Source organism: Gymnoscopelus braueri, assembly GCF_963280865.1.
Source record: "Gymnoscopelus braueri genome assembly, contig: SCAFFOLD_233, whole genome shotgun sequence".
NCBI lineage: Eukaryota > Metazoa > Chordata > Actinopteri > Myctophiformes > Myctophidae > Gymnoscopelus > Gymnoscopelus braueri.
The window spans coordinates 12853-33847 of record NW_027660698.1 but is presented as its reverse complement, the minus strand read 5'-3'; the positions used below and the strand labels follow the sequence as shown (position 1 = coordinate 33847).

At 42.6% G+C, this 20995-nt stretch overlaps 1 protein-coding gene across 1 annotated transcript in view; it reads right to left on the bottom strand.

Annotated features, from left to right (window-relative positions):
* The window catches only part of gabrg1 (gamma-aminobutyric acid type A receptor subunit gamma1), a gene marked incomplete at both ends in the record, with an annotated part of 58446 nt that extends 57751 nt beyond the window's left edge, over positions 1 to 695 (bottom strand). Inside the window, one exon of the mRNA XM_080457679.1 lies at positions 570 to 695. Coding sequence (XP_080313805.1) covers positions 570 to 695 — 126 coding nt within the window. The remainder of the gene's footprint in view (positions 1 to 569) is intronic.
* Positions 696 to 20995: the final 20300 nt, after the last annotated feature.

The following is a 20995-nucleotide window of genomic DNA, read 5'->3' as shown; positions in this document are numbered from 1 at the left end:
CACACAGAAATCACAGAAGAACATTGCAATAATGTCATTACCTTTTTCAGAACCAAAGTTGACACCATCCGCTCCCTTCTCTCTGTGACCGTGTATATCGGCCAGAAGGACCTCTGAGCGACAAAGCAACCAGTCGCCTCGAGGTGGCAGAGCGAATCGGTCGGGAAGGGGTGTAAGGTTTGACCATAGCCTGGAGGTAGGAAGGAGCTGTTCCTTTCACTGCCCTATAGACTAGCACCAGGGTCGTAAACTGGATGTGAGCCGCTACAGGGAGCCAGTGTAGAGAATGGAGAAGGGTAGTTGTGTGGGGGAACTTGGGGCGGTTGAGCACCAGACAAGCTGCAACTTTCTGAACAAGCTCCAGAGGTCTGATGGGAGACGCCGGGGTACCAACAAGTAGGAGGTTGCAGTAGTCCAGGCGGGAGATGACAAGAGCCTGGATGAGCACCTGCGCTGCCTTCTCAGTGAGGAAGGGGCGAATCCTCCTGATGTTGTAGAGGAGGAATCTGCAGGAGCGTGTCACTGTGCGATGTTTGCCGAGAAGGACAGTCAGTCGTCCAGGGTCACACCCAGATTCCTCGCGTCACCACAGCGTTATCAATGGTGATGGCCAGGTCTCGGTGCGGACAGCCGTTCCCCGGGAGAAACATCAGCTCAGTCTTGTCCAGGTTGAGCTTCAGGTGGTCCGTCGACATCCACTCTGAGATGTCAGCCAGACAAGCAGCAATGCAATGCTCCCACTACCCCACAGCCTCTAATCTCCCAGTCTCTCAGCTGCTTTTCCACCATCACACAGCAAGTGGTTGTGGACATCATCAACACGATGAAACCATCCACCTGTGCCCTGGACCCCTTCCCCACATCTCTAGTCAAATTAAACATCTGCACCATAAGTCCCCTGATGACCAAAGCCATAAACCTCTCCCTCCAGTCTGGCCATGTTCCCCCCTGCTCTGAAAACTGCCATCATTACACCCCTCCTCAAAAAACACACCCTGGATCCAGAAGTCCTCACCAACTACAGGCCCATATCACACCTCCCTTTCCTATCAAAAGTTCTGGAAAAAGTTGTAGCTGCACAGCTTCAGAACCACATCAACAATCTTGCTGAGAAATTCCAGTCCAGTTTCCACACAGCCCATAGCACGGAAACAGCTCTGGTTGGGGTCACAAATGATCTGTTGATGGCAGCTGATACCGGCTCCCCCTCAATCCTCATCCTGCTCGACTTAGCTGCAGCCTTCGACACTGTGGATCACCACAACTGCTTCAATACATCCAAAACAGCACTGCTAGAATCCTGATGAGAGTACGTAAATTTGACCACATCACACCCACACTCCGTTTGCTCCACTGGCTCCCCATCACCTTCAGGACTGAATTCAAGATCTTCCTTCTGACCCATCATTGCATCCACGGCAATGCAACCCCCTACCTTAAAGAACTTCTCCAAACAAAACCCTCCACTCAAAACCTTCGCTCATCCAACACCAACCTTCTCCAGGGCGACCAGACTTTTTGCTCCACTGCCCCCCGCCTGTGGAATGCCCTCCCCGACCACTTGAGAGCCCCACAATCCATTTTAAAAATGGATTCAAAACATACATTTTTTTCAAAGCTTTTTCTTAGGTCTTTTAATTCGTTTTTAATCGACTTTTCCTCTCTAAAAAAGGGTATTCTTGTTGTTTTTGCCCTGATATTGTTATATCAGCATATAGTGGTTTAACCTTTTAACAAAGATATTTTTGTTTTAACCAAAAAATATATCACTTAACCTACCTTTAAGTGCACATTACAAAGACACACACAAGACAACATTCAAACAAAATAAGTGAAATCAGAATGCAAACAGATTCATTCTGTTTGTTTTAATGTATTTATACGGTAAATCCTGGCTTACCCTTCTGTGTATACTTGCTGCTTAATTGTAAACAAATAGTTGATTGAATCATTGATGGATTGATGTGCTACGCATGTGGGGGCAGAGTACGAAAACTTGGCACAATCACTGTTCAGGGGTCTGCCATGCGAATGCTGTGCTGCTCTTCAAACAAAAACAATACAATGTTCTGTCTGAATACATATGCTGTCACAGGCCCGCCATAATATCAATATTCTTTTTGTCATCGCAATATCGCAGTAACGACAACATCATGCCACCCACAATACAATATTGTCCACAATAAACTAAAACTATGGACATTTACTCTATGACTCTATGACTAGTTAGTTTCAGTTAGTAAACACGAAATATATGTTTTTTTTTGTGAAACCTTTTTTGTAATGTAATTCATTTCAGTTCAGTTTTTTTCTTCACATTTTAGTTATTTCATCATTTTAATAAAGTAATAACCTTGCTTCAAGGTCATAGTTTTGATTCCTTTAAGAAAGAAGCTGAACCTGCATTGTCAGCAGCTCAGCAGATAAAGAACATACGCATAATGTTCATTCTCTCTCTCTCTCTCTCTCTCTCTCTCTCTCTCTCTCTCTCTCTCTCTCTCTCTCTCTCTCTCTCTCTCTCTCTCTCTGTGTGTGTGTGTGTGTGTGTGTGTGTGTGTGTGTGTGTGTGTGTGTGTGTGTGTGTGTGTGTGTGTGTGTGTGTGTGTGTGTGTGTGTGTGTGTGTGTGTCCACTGTTTACTCCATTCAATAGCAGCGGAGGGTGCAGTCCACACAGAGGTATAAAGTGCTGATGGATTATGGATTCCTCACAGGTCTTTATCATTACAGTGCTCTCAGCACTACTGACCCACACTGCTCAGCAGTGGTGGACAGTACTGTACTCAAGTACATCTTCTGAGTACCTATAGTATTTGTGTTTTATAAAGACACATTTTATCTTGAATGTCCAAAAGGGTTATCTTTTTTATCATTAGTTTGAAACAATTTAAAATAGTGAAAATAGCCAAGCGTCGCAATGTGACGCATTGTGAGCTTGTAGATCTGCTATTTTCACTCATTTTGTGCGACACTCTTGTATGATGAAGTAGGGCATAAATTTACGGGGGGAAATAAGTTGAACTATGAAGATACAAGATTTCTGCCCGACAGCAATGATATATTCAAAGCCAAATATTGTACCTGACTCAACTACATTTCTAGGAAATTAACTATTTGCCTACATTATGAACTAGAAAAAGTGCTCCTCGGAGCACAGGTCTCCGCCAGGTCATGTAGGTTATTGTGGCCTCCTGGTGGCGCTATAATAGGCCAATGTGAAAAGGGTGGCATTTCTTCCTTGGCCTAGTGGGAATGTGCGTGCATTCATGATTTGAGGCATTTTGTTGCAAAAATGTGTTTAGCTAAATTAGACCTGCTGGTGGCGCTATAACAGGCCAATGTGAAAAGGGTGGCATTACTTCCTCGGCCTAGGGGGAATGTGCGTGCACATTTTCACGGAAATCGCACGCTGCGTTCATGATTTGAGACATTTCTTCAAAACGGACCAATCCTGCAAACTTTGGAAGCCAACCTTAGCCGATCAGGATGGAATATGAAATATTGGACAGATCCGTCTTGATCACATGACTACAGAGATACTGTGTACAGATTTGCGTGATGTTTGGATAAAATCTGTAGGAGTAATATCCAAAAATTGGTTTTGCACAAATCGGCCTCCTGGTGGCGCTATAACAGGCCCATGTGAACAATTTGGGGCAGAGGTTCTGAATTGGCATCCAGAGAGTGTAAATATGTAGGAGTAATATCGAAAAATTAGATTTTGAATTGGCATCCAGGGAGTGTGTGTGCAAAGTTTCGATCAAGCCAACGGTGCCGGAGATTAGCTGGTCACGGACGGACGGACGGACGGACGGACAGGGGGTAAAACATACTCTCTCGCCAGGCCGAAAGACAATTAACCACTTAAGCCCTATTTCAAATTTAGTCAAAATAGCTGATATACAAGCTCACGATGCGTCACGTTGTGAGCTTTTAGATCAGCTATTTGACTAGGCTACTATTGATATTTTCTGTGCCTTGTAATTTGTACTTCTGAATACTTAAAGTGGCACTATGTAGCCTTTTTAATGAATAAAATGTCCTTTTGTCCAATCTGTATGGTAGAGTTAATATTGTAGTAGTAGATGAACTGTAGATGTAGATGTTAATACAATATAAGTTATACAGCTGGGGTGGTTGCATTTGGTCTCCCTGCTCTTCTATTGAGACATTTAGATCCTGTGTCTAGGTGAGACATGACCTTTGCCACAATCCTTTTTCTGGTTTGATACAAAGTTTTACCTGAAGGTCAATTTTTCCCTTGAGCAAGCAGGCTTTATTAGCTCAGTGGTAAAAATGTCAGAACTTGCGCAGGAGACCCGGGTTCAAATCCAGGGTAGAAGAGGAACATAGAGCAGCTTTAAATATACAATTACCTTTCAAACATGTTTGGGGTCAATTTAAGGTCTATTGGGTGCTCTTGTAAGCACCCAAGACAGTTTTGAAGTTGCTTGATTCAGTATTTAGATATTTGATAGGCCTATTCATTTAATCAGACACACCCCTTTCCTATACAAACCCATTGTATAACTGTACAACTTCCAACTACATTTTAACCATGATGGATTCATCGAAAACACTCGTCCTTGGTTCTGGTGCCACATTTTTTCACCCAGTGCCAATTGCCTATGTAATCCTGGGCGCTACTCTCCCTCTGCCAGCCTAGGGAGAGCCCAGAACTGAGCTCATACCTCCTTCAATGCATGAGGAGCTAGCAAGCCGCTGCTTATCACCTGACAGGGGGGAGTTTCCCCGGTAGGTTGTAGCGAGTGGAAAGAAAATGTTATTCCAACCAGTTCCTTTCCCCTCCATCAGGCGGCCTGGCTGACCAGGGGGAGGCAGTATAGAGACCAGGATTATTGCATATTTTTTGTGAGGGTACTTACCCTAGGGGACACGGTGAGAACATGCAAACTCCACACAGAAAGGCCCTTCCGCCAACCCCCCCTAGGGTATGGGCACTGATGATGCGCCCACAGCGTCCCCGGCGTGAATCGAACCCAGGACCTTCTAGCTGTGAGGCGACAGCGCTACCAACTGCACCCCCACATTGTCCTTCTTATTCATGAGGGAGTTGTGTTTTTTCAAATAGAATTTATTTGGAAAATGAAAAAAATAAATACATACAAAATAAATGAAAGAAGTAATTGAAAAAACACGCCCCTTTGCGAAGGAAAATATCAGTCACCAGAACCAAGGACAGGTGTTTTCGATGAATCTATCATGGTTAAAATGGAGTTTGAAGTTACAATAGGTTAGTATAGGAAGGGGGTGTGTCTGATCCAAATTGATATCAAATATCTAAATAATGAATCAAGAAACAAAAAAACTGTCTGGGGTGAAACACAAAAGCCAGAGTAGATGTTAAAATGACCTCAATCATGTTTGAAAGTAAAATATCCCTTTTAAGTATTTTTAAAAGCAAGTACTCCAGGACTTTAACTCCAGTACAAATGTGACACTTGTAGTTGAGTAATATTTGACCAGGAGTATCTATACTTTGACTTAAGAACACACGCACACACCCACACCAACACAGTCTCACTCCGAAGAAGGCACGTGCACACACACACACACGCGCGCACACACACACACGCACGCACGCAGGCAGGCACACACACGCACATACACACACGCACGCACGCACGCACGCACGCACGCACGCACGCACGCACGCACGCACGCACGCACGCACGCACGCACGCACACACACACACACACACACACACACACACACACACACACACACACTTCCTTATCATTCCAGTGGTCTCAGCATAGCGATGTGCATTATGCACCGCTAACGCTAAGCCTCGCTTATGCCTGTACAACGGTGCTGCGTGCCGAGTAAAGCCGACCGAAAAGCTCACAACACATCGCGGATGTTGTGACAAGCGTAAATTTGGCTTCAGGAGTCGGATGCCACGAGTCCTCCTGACTCATCTTTGAGTGTGTGTGCACAAACACACACACACACACACACACACACACACACACACACACACACACACAGACAGACAGACTAGTCTGCCCCAACGCTCCTGATTTCGTGTATAGAGGGGCGGGTGTATAGAGCCGGCGAGAGATTGCGGCTGATCCCATTGGTTCACCGATCTGTCCGTCAACCCCCGCCCGTTAACACAACATTACGAGCGACGCCCACTGCACTCTGGTTGGTTGGGAAATGAAACACTTCCTCATACCCAGTACAGGCTATGGTTGGGCCAGGCTTTTATTTTTTAGCAAAACTAAGCAATAAAAGCCTGGAGATCGAGACTACAGACAGACAGACAGACAGACAGACAGACAGACAGACAGACAGACAGACAGACAGACATAGTGTGCCAGTATACACAGTGAATAACAGGACAGAAAATTAGCACTTAAGCTAAAACACTCAAACAATGCATCTGGTTTGTCCAATGATATCCATGTAACATTTGACTGATTGATTGATTGATTGATTACGTTCTTAGTCAACAATGTAAACAGCACGTAAGTACAGTAAAACACTTGTGCTAAAAGTATAACACATAATTTCCATCGTGGTCCTATGTTCAATTCATCAACAGAGCATAGAATAACACATTAATACATGTCATCCAATCCAATCCAATCCACTTTATTTATATAGCACATTTTACAACTCAAGGTTTCCAAAGTGCTGCACAGAAAATCAAAAACCAAATACACTGGGTAAGCTAAAAACAAAACAACAGCAAAAACACACAGCATAATAACAAAATAAACAACAAAAGGAGACATCTCTGAAAAATACAAGACGCAGCAGCGTCAGCAGACAGTGAAACAAAACATAGACTGATTAAGCTGTTTTTCTTTATCACCCACATAAAGTACCAGACACTATCATAAAGGCGACAAGAAAATTCTGCCGGAGACAGGCAGCCATTGGGTATAATGATTATATTATATTTTAAGTCAGACAGAGAGACATGGGAAGGTTACAGTATCACATGTTCACGCTTCATCGGTCGTCGTCTCTCACCACATAGAACGAAAAGACTGGACTTTTACATGGCCCATTATCAGTTAGGTAACATAAACAACAAGAAAAAGTGCTCCTCGGAGCACAGGTCTCCGCCAGGTCAGGTACGTTATTGTGGCCTCCTGGTGGCGCTATAATAGGCCAATGTGAAAAGGGTGCCATTTCTTCTTAGGCCTTTCACGGCAATCGGACACTGCATTCATGATTTGTGGCATTTTGTTCCAAAAATGAGTTTTGCTAAATTAGACCTGCTGGTGGCGCTATAACAGGCCAATGTGAAAAGGGTGGCATTTCTTCCTCTGCCTAGTGGGAATGTGCGTGTGAAATTCACGGAAATTGCAAGCTGCGTTTATGATTTGAGGCATTTTGTTCAAAACGGATCAATCCTGCAAACTTTGGAAGCCAACCTTAGCCAATCAGGATGGAATATGGGAAATCGGACAGATCCGGGTTGATCACATGACTATAGAGATACTGTGTACCAATTTGCATGACGTTTGGATAAAACCTGTAGGAGTAATGTCAAATAAATTGTTTTGCACAAATCGGCCTCCTGGTGGCGCTATAACAGGCCCATGTGAAAAATGTGGGGCAGAGGTTCTGAATTGGCATCCAGGGAGTGTGTGTGCACAGTTTCGCAGTGAGCGGGCCAACGGTGCCGGAGATTAGCTGGTAACACACGGACAGGACACACACACACACACACACACACACACACACGGACGGACGGACGGACAGGGGGTAAAACATACTCTCTCGCCATGCCTTTCGGCCTGGCGGAGACAATGACATCATAGGATGTGACATAGATGAGTTTCCGGGCGAAGGTGGACTTCTTGGATTGGATGAGAGTGATGATTACATCGTCGTCAGATGAGGATGATGATGGTGATGGTGTGACAGTTTATCTTGGACAAACAGCGTCCAAATGTCTCAAACAACACTTTGACCTCGGCTCTGACCGGTCACTGGTCAGTGGTCACTGCGTGGCACTGAAAAGAATGGTTATCGTAGAGAAGAACACAGAGAGGTATTGTTCTGAAAACAGTCCGAGATTAACCTCCTAGTGTTATGGTTAACATACCAGGCTGGACCCATCAGAGCAAAACAAAGTTAATGGGTGTTATCTCAAAAAGAGCCAGCCCAGCGGCCTTGCACAGAGAGAAGTAGAATAGGAGAAATAGAAGCATATTATATCAGAGATGACATTTTAAGCAGGTTTATGACACTAGACAAATTATAATCAACAAGATTAACTCTATCATAGACCATAGAAACTCTCAAACGGGATAGAAAGCCACTTGAATATGATGGAATATGATTAAGGATTACTGTGATTATGGTAAACTCACATTTCATATCACACACACCATACAGTAAGAACTCCAGTAACTTATTATTAATAAAAATAAAAAAGCAATACAGATATCTTCCGATATTACATTTTTATGCTAAAATCAGCCGATAATATCGGACAACCCTACTCTCCTCCTCTATATAATCAGGCTGTTGTTCATTGTTTGGGTATGCTGTCATGTTTTGTCTGATCAAAGTACAACCTTTGCTTGACCTTTAGGACAAGGCTAAATATTGCACACATGTAGAAAAAAGAAGAACTGTTGTCTAGACACACCAGGTAAGAGGGTAAGTGCCACTGATGTATTCTGTAATAGGTTAGCTAGTGTAGTCAGTTGGGTTAGATTTGTTTTTTTGAGTGGTGCTAGCCACTCCAAGGACTGACTTTGTGTGTGTGTCCGTCCGTCCGTCCGTATGAGCACAGCCTCAACAGCTGCAGCTGATTGCAACACAACGTTGCAACCAGTTACACTAATTAACTCATCAAAGGCACCACTCTCTTCACACTGGGTGTGATTGTTTTATTGTCTCCGAGAGAGTATGTTTTAGCCCCTGTCCGTCCGTCCATGTGTGTGTCATTCTGTCATCTGTCTGTGTACAGCTAATCTCCGGCACCGTTGGCTTGCTCGCAGCTAAACTGTGCACACACACTCCCTTGATGCCAGAGCTGAACCTCTGCCCCAAATTATTCACATGGGCCTGTTATAGCGCCACCAGGAGGCCGATTTGTGCAAAACACATTTCTTGACAGTACTCCTACAAAATGCCGCAAATCATGAACGCAGCGTACTTTGCGGTGAAACTCGCACATTTGCACTACGTTAAGGAACAAATGCCACCCTTTTAACATTGCCCTATTATAGCGCCACCAGGAGACCGATTTTTGCTACATTTTTCTTTTTTATATTACTCCTACAAATATTGTCCAAACATCATGCAAATCGGTACACATTATCTCTATAGTCAAGTGATCAAGTTGGTTCCGTCCGATTTGTTATATTCCATCCTGATTGCCAAATTCCCAACATTGCTGGCCCATAATAACCTACCTGATCTGGCGGAGACCTGTGCTCCGAGGAGCACTTTTTCTAGTATTCCCTTTCGTTTTGTGTTATTTTGGCGTTATTTAGGTTAGTTTCAAACTTCTGAGTTAGTAGTTATTTTGTAATTAAGAGTAGTTAATTGCCTCCATCTGTCTTGTTTATTGTTGTTTAAATCATGTGTCCTAACCACTTTTTGTAAATATATATTTTTTCATCTTACCATCCTGCTTTGTTACTCCCTGTGCCCGAGACCCCTTCAAGGTCGTAACACTCCTGGTAAAATTTTACTCAAATACAAGTGAAAGTTGCTCAGTCAAATATGTACTTGAGTTAAAGTTAAGTGTTCAAAAGTACATGCTTTAAAAAATATCCAAAGTATCCAAAAGTACAAATTACAAAGTACATTTGCTTTTCAATATCAATTAGTCCGTGAGCCAGGGGGGTTGGTCATTACCATCTGAGGGGATTAATGCTCATAGTGATTTTTGTCAAGGTATGCATGTCTAGAGTTAGAAAATATGTGATAGCCTTGCACCAATGGTAGCTTTATGGGTGCTATCATGCATTTTATGTTATAACACTAGGCGAAAATTACATGGGTCAATATATGAAAACATACTATTAACCCCCCCCCAAAAAAATATACAAAAGGTTTTTCAATTGGTTCTGGTACGTCTAGGCATGCTTAAGAACATACAAAAAAATCTAGGAAATTATATTTCTCGTAAAGCCATCATTTTCAAGATGGCGTCCAATATGACTGCCAGGAGCTTAAATGGCTTTATGATACTGTTCAACCTAGAAAGGTGGTTTTGGTGTCTAAAACTAGGTCTTAGGGTTCAAGAAATATGGCTGAATCAGTGAAATTACCATCAGTTAATTTTTTATTGCCAAATCAAAGATGGTGTCCATCCCATGGTGATGTTCCATTGTACTAAATTATGTTAAAAACAACAAAATATTGCAGTTGTGTGAGGGAATCTGTGAACTTCGTGAACGTGATTCATATGGGGACCTGGGGGGGGGCATTCATAGGTGTAGAATCTATTTCTAATGTTATATTTTGACTTGCTGGTCAGTCTTTGGCCTATGTGCTAAAGGTCAGGTCAAGGTCTCTCTCGCACCTTATCGTCCAACCAGGTGTCCAAGCAGGCAGCAGATATGGTCACTGGTTGACATGTACAGCAGGCCCTATTCACCTCACAATTGACATGGAGCCGTTTGTTGACACCTTGCAGGTATATAAGCTCTATAATGTAATTGTGCATCCCGGTGGGATGCATGTTATACAGTCATTATTCAGCTGCATTGCAAAACTGATGCAAGGTTCAGCACTGGAAGTGGAAATGCATGTGGTTGCAGAACATGACAGGCAAGTTCAGTGGTCAGTCCTGAGTGTATCAGCAGCACTCTGAAGTGGTTTCTATCAACTTGGCCAAAGACATTTGAACAGATACAGCAGTAGCCTACCTGGACACTGCACATCTCCATCCTACTGGCTGACAGTGGGTAGACAACTTCTTCCTACACTTCACATCCACCAGTTTGAATGCGCAGGGAGACACATTGACATTAACTTCACCTTTTCTCTCATGAAGCACATGACTGAAGCACTTCTTCCATGCTGGCCATGTGCAGTGTGCTTGATATCTAACCCAGTGCCTGCTGAAGATGCATGTGCTCCATGCCATAGCATAGAGGCTAAGCTAGACCTTGTCTGTCGGCACCATGATGGATTCTGGATCACTGTCTCTGCTGACCAGTCTGGGGAGCAGACTGCCATAACGATCAGGAAAGATGCTGTCATGATGCATGTGAGTGGAGTGGACTGAAGCCTTCCCCAAAATGTGCAGAAACAGAGGGAGATTTGAAGCACTGGTGTGTCTTGGTCATAAAATATTGGGGTGTAGGATTCCTCACACACAGAAAGATCATCTCTTCAATCCCATCCTTGGCTAATTTGCCCCCATGCTGTTGTGAATAGTAATGTCCTTTACCCACATGAGATGTCATCATGAAGAGTAAGAACATTAAGCAGAAGCCGTTGAGCATGTTGTTGTCAAGGATATTTGAAGATAAACATTTAAAATGAACTATTGTGATAAGATGTTCTCCTGCTTGGCTCCGCCTTGCTTCAGGACTGGTTGCCTGCTAGACATCCTGTCTCCAAACAGAGACATTTGCATTCTTTTGTTTCACTTCACATGCTAAAGTGACAAATTAACAAGTCTGAAGATGAGCCGAGTGATTGTTCCATGTGAGAGAGGAGGTCTTTGAATTGTTTGAAGTCACTTGTATAAAACCTGTGTCCTTACAGGGTGTTCTTTGAGCCAAACTGGATTTCCATTGCATGATGATTTTGTGTAAAGTTTGCTCCTTTTACTCGAGTAAAATCTCTCATACTTGGAATTCTGAATTCTTGTCTGTCTCATCATTATTGTGTTATGAGTGCTCCAAACAGATTCTGCTTTCACATTTGGAAGTCCTACGCCGACGATTTTTGGACTGGGTTTGCTGCTGTCGGTGTTTCTTTGCTTTGGAGGCCCAACCAGTCTTTCGCTGTTCAGCCAATCACCGCAGTAAGTGTCTTGTTAGTGGGGAATCTGTTTGGGTGTACTAGTGGGAGACATTGTTTCAGTTTTGAAGTATTAGTGATGTATTGTGATCACCATAGGCATTTTGATGGCCTATATGTAGGGAGACTGAAATGTCTCGCCTTCATGCGCATGACACAGATTAGAGGGACTTTGCTTGATTTTTTGAATACATAGGATACAATATATGGAAAAATGGAGGCTGTGCACGTGTTTTAATCTTTTAAATTTGTATTCTTGGTGGAATGTTTTTTAGTGTTGCCGATTAACGTCAGTCGAGGAAACGCAGTGGTCATAAGCCGACACACTCAAACCGTTAGGAGGTCATGTTTAGTAAGGTTGTGTAAATGCGTTCAGTGACTCTTTTAGTTTTTGCATGTATTTGTTTAGAAGTTATTCAATCAATCAATCAAACGGTCGCCGGCTGTCTGTTCAGGGGGACTTTTGTCCGGCCTGAGGGATCCTGTTGTACAGATATACAACAAAGCTAGCACAGAATGAATGTGTGTGTGTGTGTGCGAGTGTTGTTTATTGTAATGTTGTGTGTACAAGACAACACAATTATCTTTTGATCAAGGTTAAGGTTCCGCATCTGTAAGTACATGGATTTTTTTAAAGGCCTGTCGGGACGGACCGAGGCCTCGAGAAAACCGTCATTCTGCTGTCTTGAAAAGGAGGGGTACTGAGTAGCTTAAAATTCAAAGTGAGTATTAACTAATATAACTAATAATAGATAGGAATTTTTAGATGATAAGAGTGAATTTGTGTTCACAAAATTAGGAGGCATTATCTCTGGTTGTGTGGAGAGAATATATTGAAACAAAAAGCGTCACATATAGTTTTATGTTTACATAGGTAAGTGATCTTGGTTTTAGGTTTATAAATAGGAAAATATGTGCTCTGTGAAGCACATACTGCCACCTATCTTAGATCAACTGTCACCTGTAGTTTTTCTTTGCTCTGATCTTAGTGGGAGTGTTTCAGTTTCTTTCCCTCACAGCAGGTGGTCGACACTTGGAATTAGGGATTAAGCCCTGTACCTTGGCTACTATGGTGATTTGATTAACCATTCCTGTTGACACTACAATGGAAGTGCCATTATTTTTAGGGATGAGTGATTGAAAATGTGATTTTAGGGTCTGGGTTGAGGATTTCTGCTCCATTGGGACGCCATGGCAGCAGGAATCCGACAAATACCAGTATGGGTTTTCTTTTCTGAGTTTTGGGCTTGTGGGAAAGTTATTCTCGATAATGTTGTTTCCTTCCCAATTTCTTTTAGGATCGGTGTCGTTCTATGGGAGGCTAACATAATGTTTTGATGTGATTTCATGTTGTATAATGAGTGTGTTTTATCCCACGTGTATTTTGTGACTAATAGCACGACTAACAAACTAATTGATAACTGACCTATTGAGACGTGCGTCGTCGAATGTATTACTTTCAATTTTTCTGGTAGCCGGGAACACTGGATTTTCCAATAATCCGAAACACGGGGGGTAATGTATGGTGTTTATTCTGATTTTGATTGTTACAATTGTTTATTCTGATCTGAAGTATCCTAGTGCTTTTCCTACTGAATAATTGAGCATAAGGGCTGTGTAAACATATGACATGGTTTCTGTGTGTGCTTAGATTTTTATTGAATGATGCTAATTCATGTCATGTTTTATTTTGTTTCTTTTTAAGATGTTTTTGTAGTAAATGATTGCTTCTCTCTTAGTGACACAGACACAGGACTGCAGGACCACATCACTAAATAGCAATATTAATCTAGTGAATTTTATGGTAATTGGTAACTAGTATAATTGGTTTGAGAATGGATTTCTAAACATGAAGTAAGATTAGTTTACTATAGCCAGTGGTGTGCCTCTAAAGGCCATACTTGACTAAATGCCATACATGTGGTTTAGTTAGGGTGTGTTAAATAATGTTGTTGTGAGTGTTTATTCTCAGGTCCACTTATGAACTGCAGTGGAACTGTTCTGGGAGAGGAGGAAAGGGATGATGACAACGTGCTAAATATCTCTACGGCTTGTGTGGTATTAAGTATCGTGGTTTGCTATAAAACATTGATATTTGTTTTTCCATATGCAGAGTCAAATATCATATGATATATATATATATATAGGTACATTATGTGTATAGCTACACTATTTGAAAAGATTTCATCTAATCCTATGTATTCCTGTATATGATAGATGTTGGCGAAATTTTGAAAGTATGCTGTATGTGATTTTAATGAATTTTGTGATTTTACATTTTGAACCCTTGATGAGATTATTTATACAAGTTTTGTGTTTCTTTTTCAAGAATGGCGTATGATGGTGTTGCTAAGGGTCCTATGGAGTCTTCAGCCCTGGTGTTCACAACTGGGGATGGACTGGCTGAGTGGATGAGGAAAGAGCACTCTGACCTCTGGATCCCAAAAGTTTAGGAGGACCGGCTTCTGGACTAGGAACGACCTGGAACCACGCTTCACATGGACGGGGCAAACGCCACGGGAGGATGGAGGAACGAGGAGCTACGCAGGATTCTGAGAGGACACCGCGGGGCATTCGCCGTCCGGATCCTAACGTTGTTTGCTACAGTTGACGGCATCGCTCTTTTTGTGGATGCCCATTCCATAACGGCAGGAGAATGACATTGCTATCACTTTGGTGAAACAAGATTTGGTGGAACAATGGACTATGGTACTTTGAGGCCATGAAGAAGGACCTTTTCGGAGCTTTATTTCTTTTATGATCTGTACCTGTATTTTGTAACTGTATGTTTCTGTACATTAATGGACTTTCTCCCTGTGCATTTTGGTTTTGTTGAACTTCTACATGTCGTTGGCCGGAACGGTGGTCGTGGCTAATTGAACTGGGCTGGATAGGAATTTTCCTGTGAAATTGAATATGGGTTTTTCGCCTATTCCTGCGATATGCTATGAGTATTGTTGTGTAAAGGTTTTTAAATGTTAAAATGGGGGAAATGTCAAGGATATTTGAAGATAAACATTTAAAATGAACTATTGTGATAAGATGTTCTCCTGCTTGGCTCCGCCTTGCTTCAGGACTGGTTGCCTGCTAGACATCCTGTCTCCAAACAGAGACATTTGCATTCTTTTGTTTCACTTCACATGCTAAAGTGACAAATTAACAAGTCTGAAGATGAGCCGAGTGATTGTTCCATGTGAGAGAGGAGGTCTTTGAATTGTTTGAAGTCACTTGTATAAAACCTGTGTCCTTACAGGGTGTTCTTTGAGCCAAACTGGATTTCCATTGCATGATGATTTTGTGTAAAGTTTGCTCCTTTTACTCGAGTAAAATCTCTCATACTTGGAATTCTGAATTCTTGTCTGTCTCATCATTATTGTGTTATGAGTGCTCCAAACAGATTCTGCTTTCACATTGTACACCTTCAGTGCTGACGATAGATACTGCATTTAGTCATGATGAGGCAGACATCACCATGAGTTCCTATATCCCTGATGCAGCCATCTCTGGAAAGGGTGTGATACACATGCTCAGTGATTACACTGATGTTCTTGTCCTGTTGTATGCTGTGTATTGGGGTGTATCAGGTGGACCTACAGTGTAAAGTATAGATGGAGCATTGGGATGGGACAGTCTTATATGTATGACAAAGGCAAGATCAGAGCACACTACACTTTGCTGGCAGGGAACTTCCCAGGCTACCCTGATGTGCTGGGTGAGGTGGGTGCCACAAGTCAATGGCCCTTCCTCCAACACCGACCAACCTGTTGCACCACATGTGGGCTCATTTATTTACAAGTGATGTTGTGGAAAGTGGCAGACCACCAAGCCCCACCTGACAAGTCGTTTGATGTCACAAAATTTGGATAGGAGATCTAGGATATTCTTGTTCCTGTCATTGCTAAGGGTGACCCCACCGTCAGAGCTATGTGACATGGTGCAATATCAATTTAGGGCACAGAGAGTGAGAAGTACATCACTGATGTACTGTAACTGCTCTGGTGAAGATGGTTACTGATGATATGTTCAAGCTACAGATGAGGAGTGATGTTAATAAGGAGGATACTTGTAAGGATGAGGTAGAACAGGATGTGGGTTGGAGAATACAGATGTAGTTGCAAAAGATACATATTTGACATTAGATTATATCATTTTACATTCATGTTATTATGAATACCCAACCCGATCGCCAGAGAACTACGTATGTATGCACGGATCCAGTGCACTTCATTCCGTGGATAGTCGCCTCGGAACCCCCAAATTGCGTGCATATGTACGGCGCTCTAGAGATGCGCGGATCGCGGTTTTAGCCGCGGTTGCCGCAGTTAACCGCAGTTTGGGTGGATTTGGGTCTATCAAATATAATTATTAATTAATATTGGATAAACCGCGGGTGAAATAGTGCGGGAATTAAATTAATGATATCAATCTATAGGCCTATAATAGCTTTTAAAAAGCACTACATTTCACCGTGTGTGCGTTTGTAGTATTTTAATATTACGTCATGTTACACCAGGCACAAAATAGCCGCTCACTACATGTTGCTTTGCAGCGAGCCAGTGTTGCCAGGTTGCGACAACTTGCGAGAGAAATAAGCAGCCAGGTCTATGAAAACAAGCCCACAACAAGTGCCTAACAAAAGTCGCTTATAAAAAGCTTATAAAAAGCCGACATGGCAACAAAGTGGTTGAAAGCGAAAGTAACTCAATGAACTGAATGAAGACATGCGCTTGTTGTTACCATGGTTGTGGATTGTATACAGTCACTGCATCGCGACAGTGGCGAGTGACATTGTTTATAAGAAAACTAACGTCAGGAAAATAACAATTATTTGGTGCGGTTGGTGCGGATCTATAAATAGGATGATATAATTACCGCGGGTGGATGGCGGATGGATAATGAACTTGTTAACACGGATTTGGGTGACAAAAAATCCCTGATGCAGCCATCTCTGGAAAGGGTGTGATACACATGCTCAGTGATTACACTGATGTTCTTGTCCTGTTGTATGCTGTGTATTGGGGTGTATCAGGTGGACCTACAGTGTAAAGTATAGATGGAGCATTGGGATGGGACAGTCTTATATGTATGACAAAGGCAAGATCAGAGCACACTACACTTTGCTGGCAGGGAACTTCCCAGGCTACCCTGATGTGCTGGGTGAGGTGGGTGCCACAAGTCAATGGCCCTTCCTCCAACACCGACCAACCTGTTGCACCACATGTGGGCTCATTTATTTACAAGTGATGTTGTGGAAAGTGGCAGACCACCAAGCCCCACCTGACAAGTCGTTTGATGTCACAAAATTTGGATAGGAGATCTAGGATATTCTTGTTCCTGTCATTGCTAAGGGTGACCCCACCGTCAGAGCTATGTGACATGGTGCAATATCAATTTAGGGCACAGAGAGTGAGAAGTACATCACTGATGTACTGTAACTGCTCTGGTGAAGATGGTTACTGATGATATGTTCAAGCTACAGATGAGGAGTGATGTTAATAAGGAGGATACTTGTAAGGATGAGGTAGAACAGGATGTGGGTTGGAGAATACAGATGTAGTTGCAAAAGATACATATTTGACATTAGATTATATCATTTTACATTCATGTTATTATGAATACCCAACCCGATCGCCAGAGAACTACGTATGTATGCACGGATCCAGTGCACTTCATTCCGTGGATAGTCGCCTCGGAACCCCCAAATTGCGTGCATATGTACGGCACTCTAGAGATGCGCGGATCGCGGTTTTAGCCGCGGTTGCCGCAGTTAACCGCAGTTTGGGTGGATTTGGGTCTATCAAATATAATTATTAATTAATATTGGATAAACCGCGGGTGAAATAGTGCGGGAATTAAATTAATGATATCAATCTATAGGCCTATAATAGCTTTTAAAAAGCACTACATTTCACCGTGTGTGCGTTTGTAGTATTTTAATATTACGTCATGTTACACCAGGCACAAAATAGCCGCTCACTACATGTTGCTTTGCAGCGAGCCAGTGTTGCCAGGTTGCGACAACTTGCGAGAGAAATAAGCAGCCAGGTCTATGAAAACAAGCCCACAACAAGTGCCTAACAAAAGTCGCTTATAAAAAGCTTATAAAAAGCCGACATGGCAACAAAGTGGTTGAAAGCGAAAGTAACTCAATGAACTGAATGAAGACATGCGCTTGTTGTTACCATGGTTGTGGATTGTATACAGTCACTGCATCGCGACAGTGGCGAGTGACATTGTTTATAAGAAAACTAACGTCAGGAAAATAACAATTATTTGGTGCGGTTGGTGCGGATCTATAAATAGGATGATATAATTACCGCGGGTGGATGGCGGATGGATAATGAACTTGTTAACACGGATTTGGGTGACAAAAAATCCCTGATGCAGCCATCTCTGGAAAGGGTGTGATACACATGCTCAGTGATTACACTGATGTTCTTGTCCTGTTGTATGCTGTGTATTGGGGTGTATCAGGTGGACCTACAGTGTAAAGTATAGATGGAGCATTGGGATGGGACAGTCTTATATGTATGACAAAGGCAAGATCAGAGCACACTACACTTTGCTGGCAGGGAACTTCCCAGGCTACCCTGATGTGCTGGGTGAGGTGGGTGCCACAAGTCAATGGCCCTTCCTCCAACACCGACCAACCTGTTGCACCACATGTGGGCTCATTTATTTACAAGTGATGTTGTGGAAAGTGGCAGACCACCAAGCCCCACCTGACAAGTCGTTTGATGTCACAAAATTTGGATAGGAGATCTAGGATATTCTTGTTCCTGTCATTGCTAAGGGTGACCCCACCGTCAGAGCTATGTGACATGGTGCAATATCAATTTAGGGCACAGAGAGTGAGAAGTACATCACTGATGTACTGTAACTGCTCTGGTGAAGATGGTTACTGATGATATGTTCAAGCTACAGATGAGGAGTGATGTTAATAAGGAGGATACTTGTAAGGATGAGGTAGAACAGGATGTGGGTTGGAGAATACAGATGTAGTTGCAAAAGATACATATTTGACATTAGATTATATCATTTTACATTCATGTTATTATGAATACCCAACCCGATCGCCAGAGAACTACGTATGTATGCACGGATCCAGTGCACTTCATTCCGTGGATAGTCGCCTCGGAACCCCCAAATTGCGTGCATATGTACGGCGCTCTAGAGATGCGCGGATCGCGGTTTTAGCCGCGGTTGCCGCAGTTAACCGCAGTTTGGGTGGATTTGGGTCTATCAAATATAATTATTAATTAATATTGGATAAACCGCGGGTGAAATAGTGCGGGAATTAAATTAATGATATCAATCTATAGGCCTATAATAGCTTTTAAAAAGCACTACATTTCACCGTGTGTGCGTTTGTAGTATTTTAATATTACGTCATGTTACACCAGGCACAAAATAGCCGCTCACTACATGTTGCTTTGCAGCGAGCCAGTGTTGCCAGGTTGCGACAACTTGCGAGAGAAATAAGCAGCCAGGTCTATGAAAACAAGCCCACAACAAGTGCCTAACAAAAGTCGCTTATAAAAAGCTTATAAAAAGCCGACATGGCAACAAAGTGGTTGAAAGCGAAAGTAACTCAATGAACTGAATGAAGACATGCGCTTGTTGTTACCATGGTTGTGGATTGTATACAGTCACTGCATCGCGACAGTGGCGAGTGACATTGTTTATAAGAAAACTAACGTCAGGAAAATAACAATTATTTGGTGCGGTTGGTGCGGATCTATAAATAGGATGATATAATTACCGCGGGTGGATGGCGGATGGATAATGAACTTGTTAACACGGATTTGGGTGACAAAAAAACCCATCCGCGCATCTCTACGGCGCTCCCTTTGTGACAAAACCATTTCGGAGGCGCGCAGTCACAGGCGAACTGTCACCCCGTGAAGGACCACCGAGGGAGCTAAGGCGACCGAGTTGCCGTCCTGAACGGTGTGACGTTCGCCTGTGACGTTCGCCTGTGCCTACTCAGCGCCGTTTGAGTTATGTACCGATAGGCACAGAATCGTAAATTTTGTTGTGGGGACTGCTCTGCTTCCGGGTTTTTCCGGGTTGCGACTGGTTACGCCCACCGTGGGACTCGCCGTACATATGCACGCAATTTCGGGGTTTCTAGGCGACTATCCACGGAATTAAGTGCACTCGTTCCGTGCAATGTTACGGTAATCTCTGGAGATCAGGCTGGAATACCAGTTCTTGTGACATGTTAATGACACTTTTCACAAAACAAAATCATGAATAGTGAACCATGAATGTTCATCAAGTTGTTTCCATTTGTTGTTCTCCCAGAGGTCAATTTTAACCTTGACCTGACCTTTGACATGATTGACCTGATATTAAAAAAATAACATCAGGAATGGATTCTACATATGAAAACCCTAAAAAATAGGTATTAAACAGAGGTATTCTAAGACAAGCGGATTAAAAGTAAAAAATTGCCAGGCGTGTGTTTAGTGGCCATTTTGGATATGTTCTTACCCATTGCACTATATTCTGTTTATTGAATTTCATAATACATTTCCTTAGAATCTAACATGGTTTTAAATCTATAGGTAATTTACAAAGGAACCCTTTGTGTTCCATCTTTCATTAAAACCAAAGTACATCTTATGTCACATATAGTCACTATGTTGTCACTGCCTGTAATAGAAAAATATTCTAGATATGCAAATTTTAACAACCTTTCTGGACAATATATAGTCTGAGCTTTATCCCAACCATTTTTCAGAGAGAGAGGGTCAATAATAAGAGAGAACCATCAGTTTGAAGTAGAATGCTTCATTCGGATCACATTTTTCCTAGCTCTAGGGGTGTATACCTACCCAAAAATCACTATGAGAATTAATCCCCCCAGATGGTAATGATGACCCCATTTTTGGGGTCCTGGCTGACGGACTAAATGCATGTATTCTATTGAATAGACATTTTCCAAAGAAATTGGAACGCATTGTGAGCTTGTTGTAAGTGCAATATTTGTCTTTGAAATGTGGTAGAGTGAA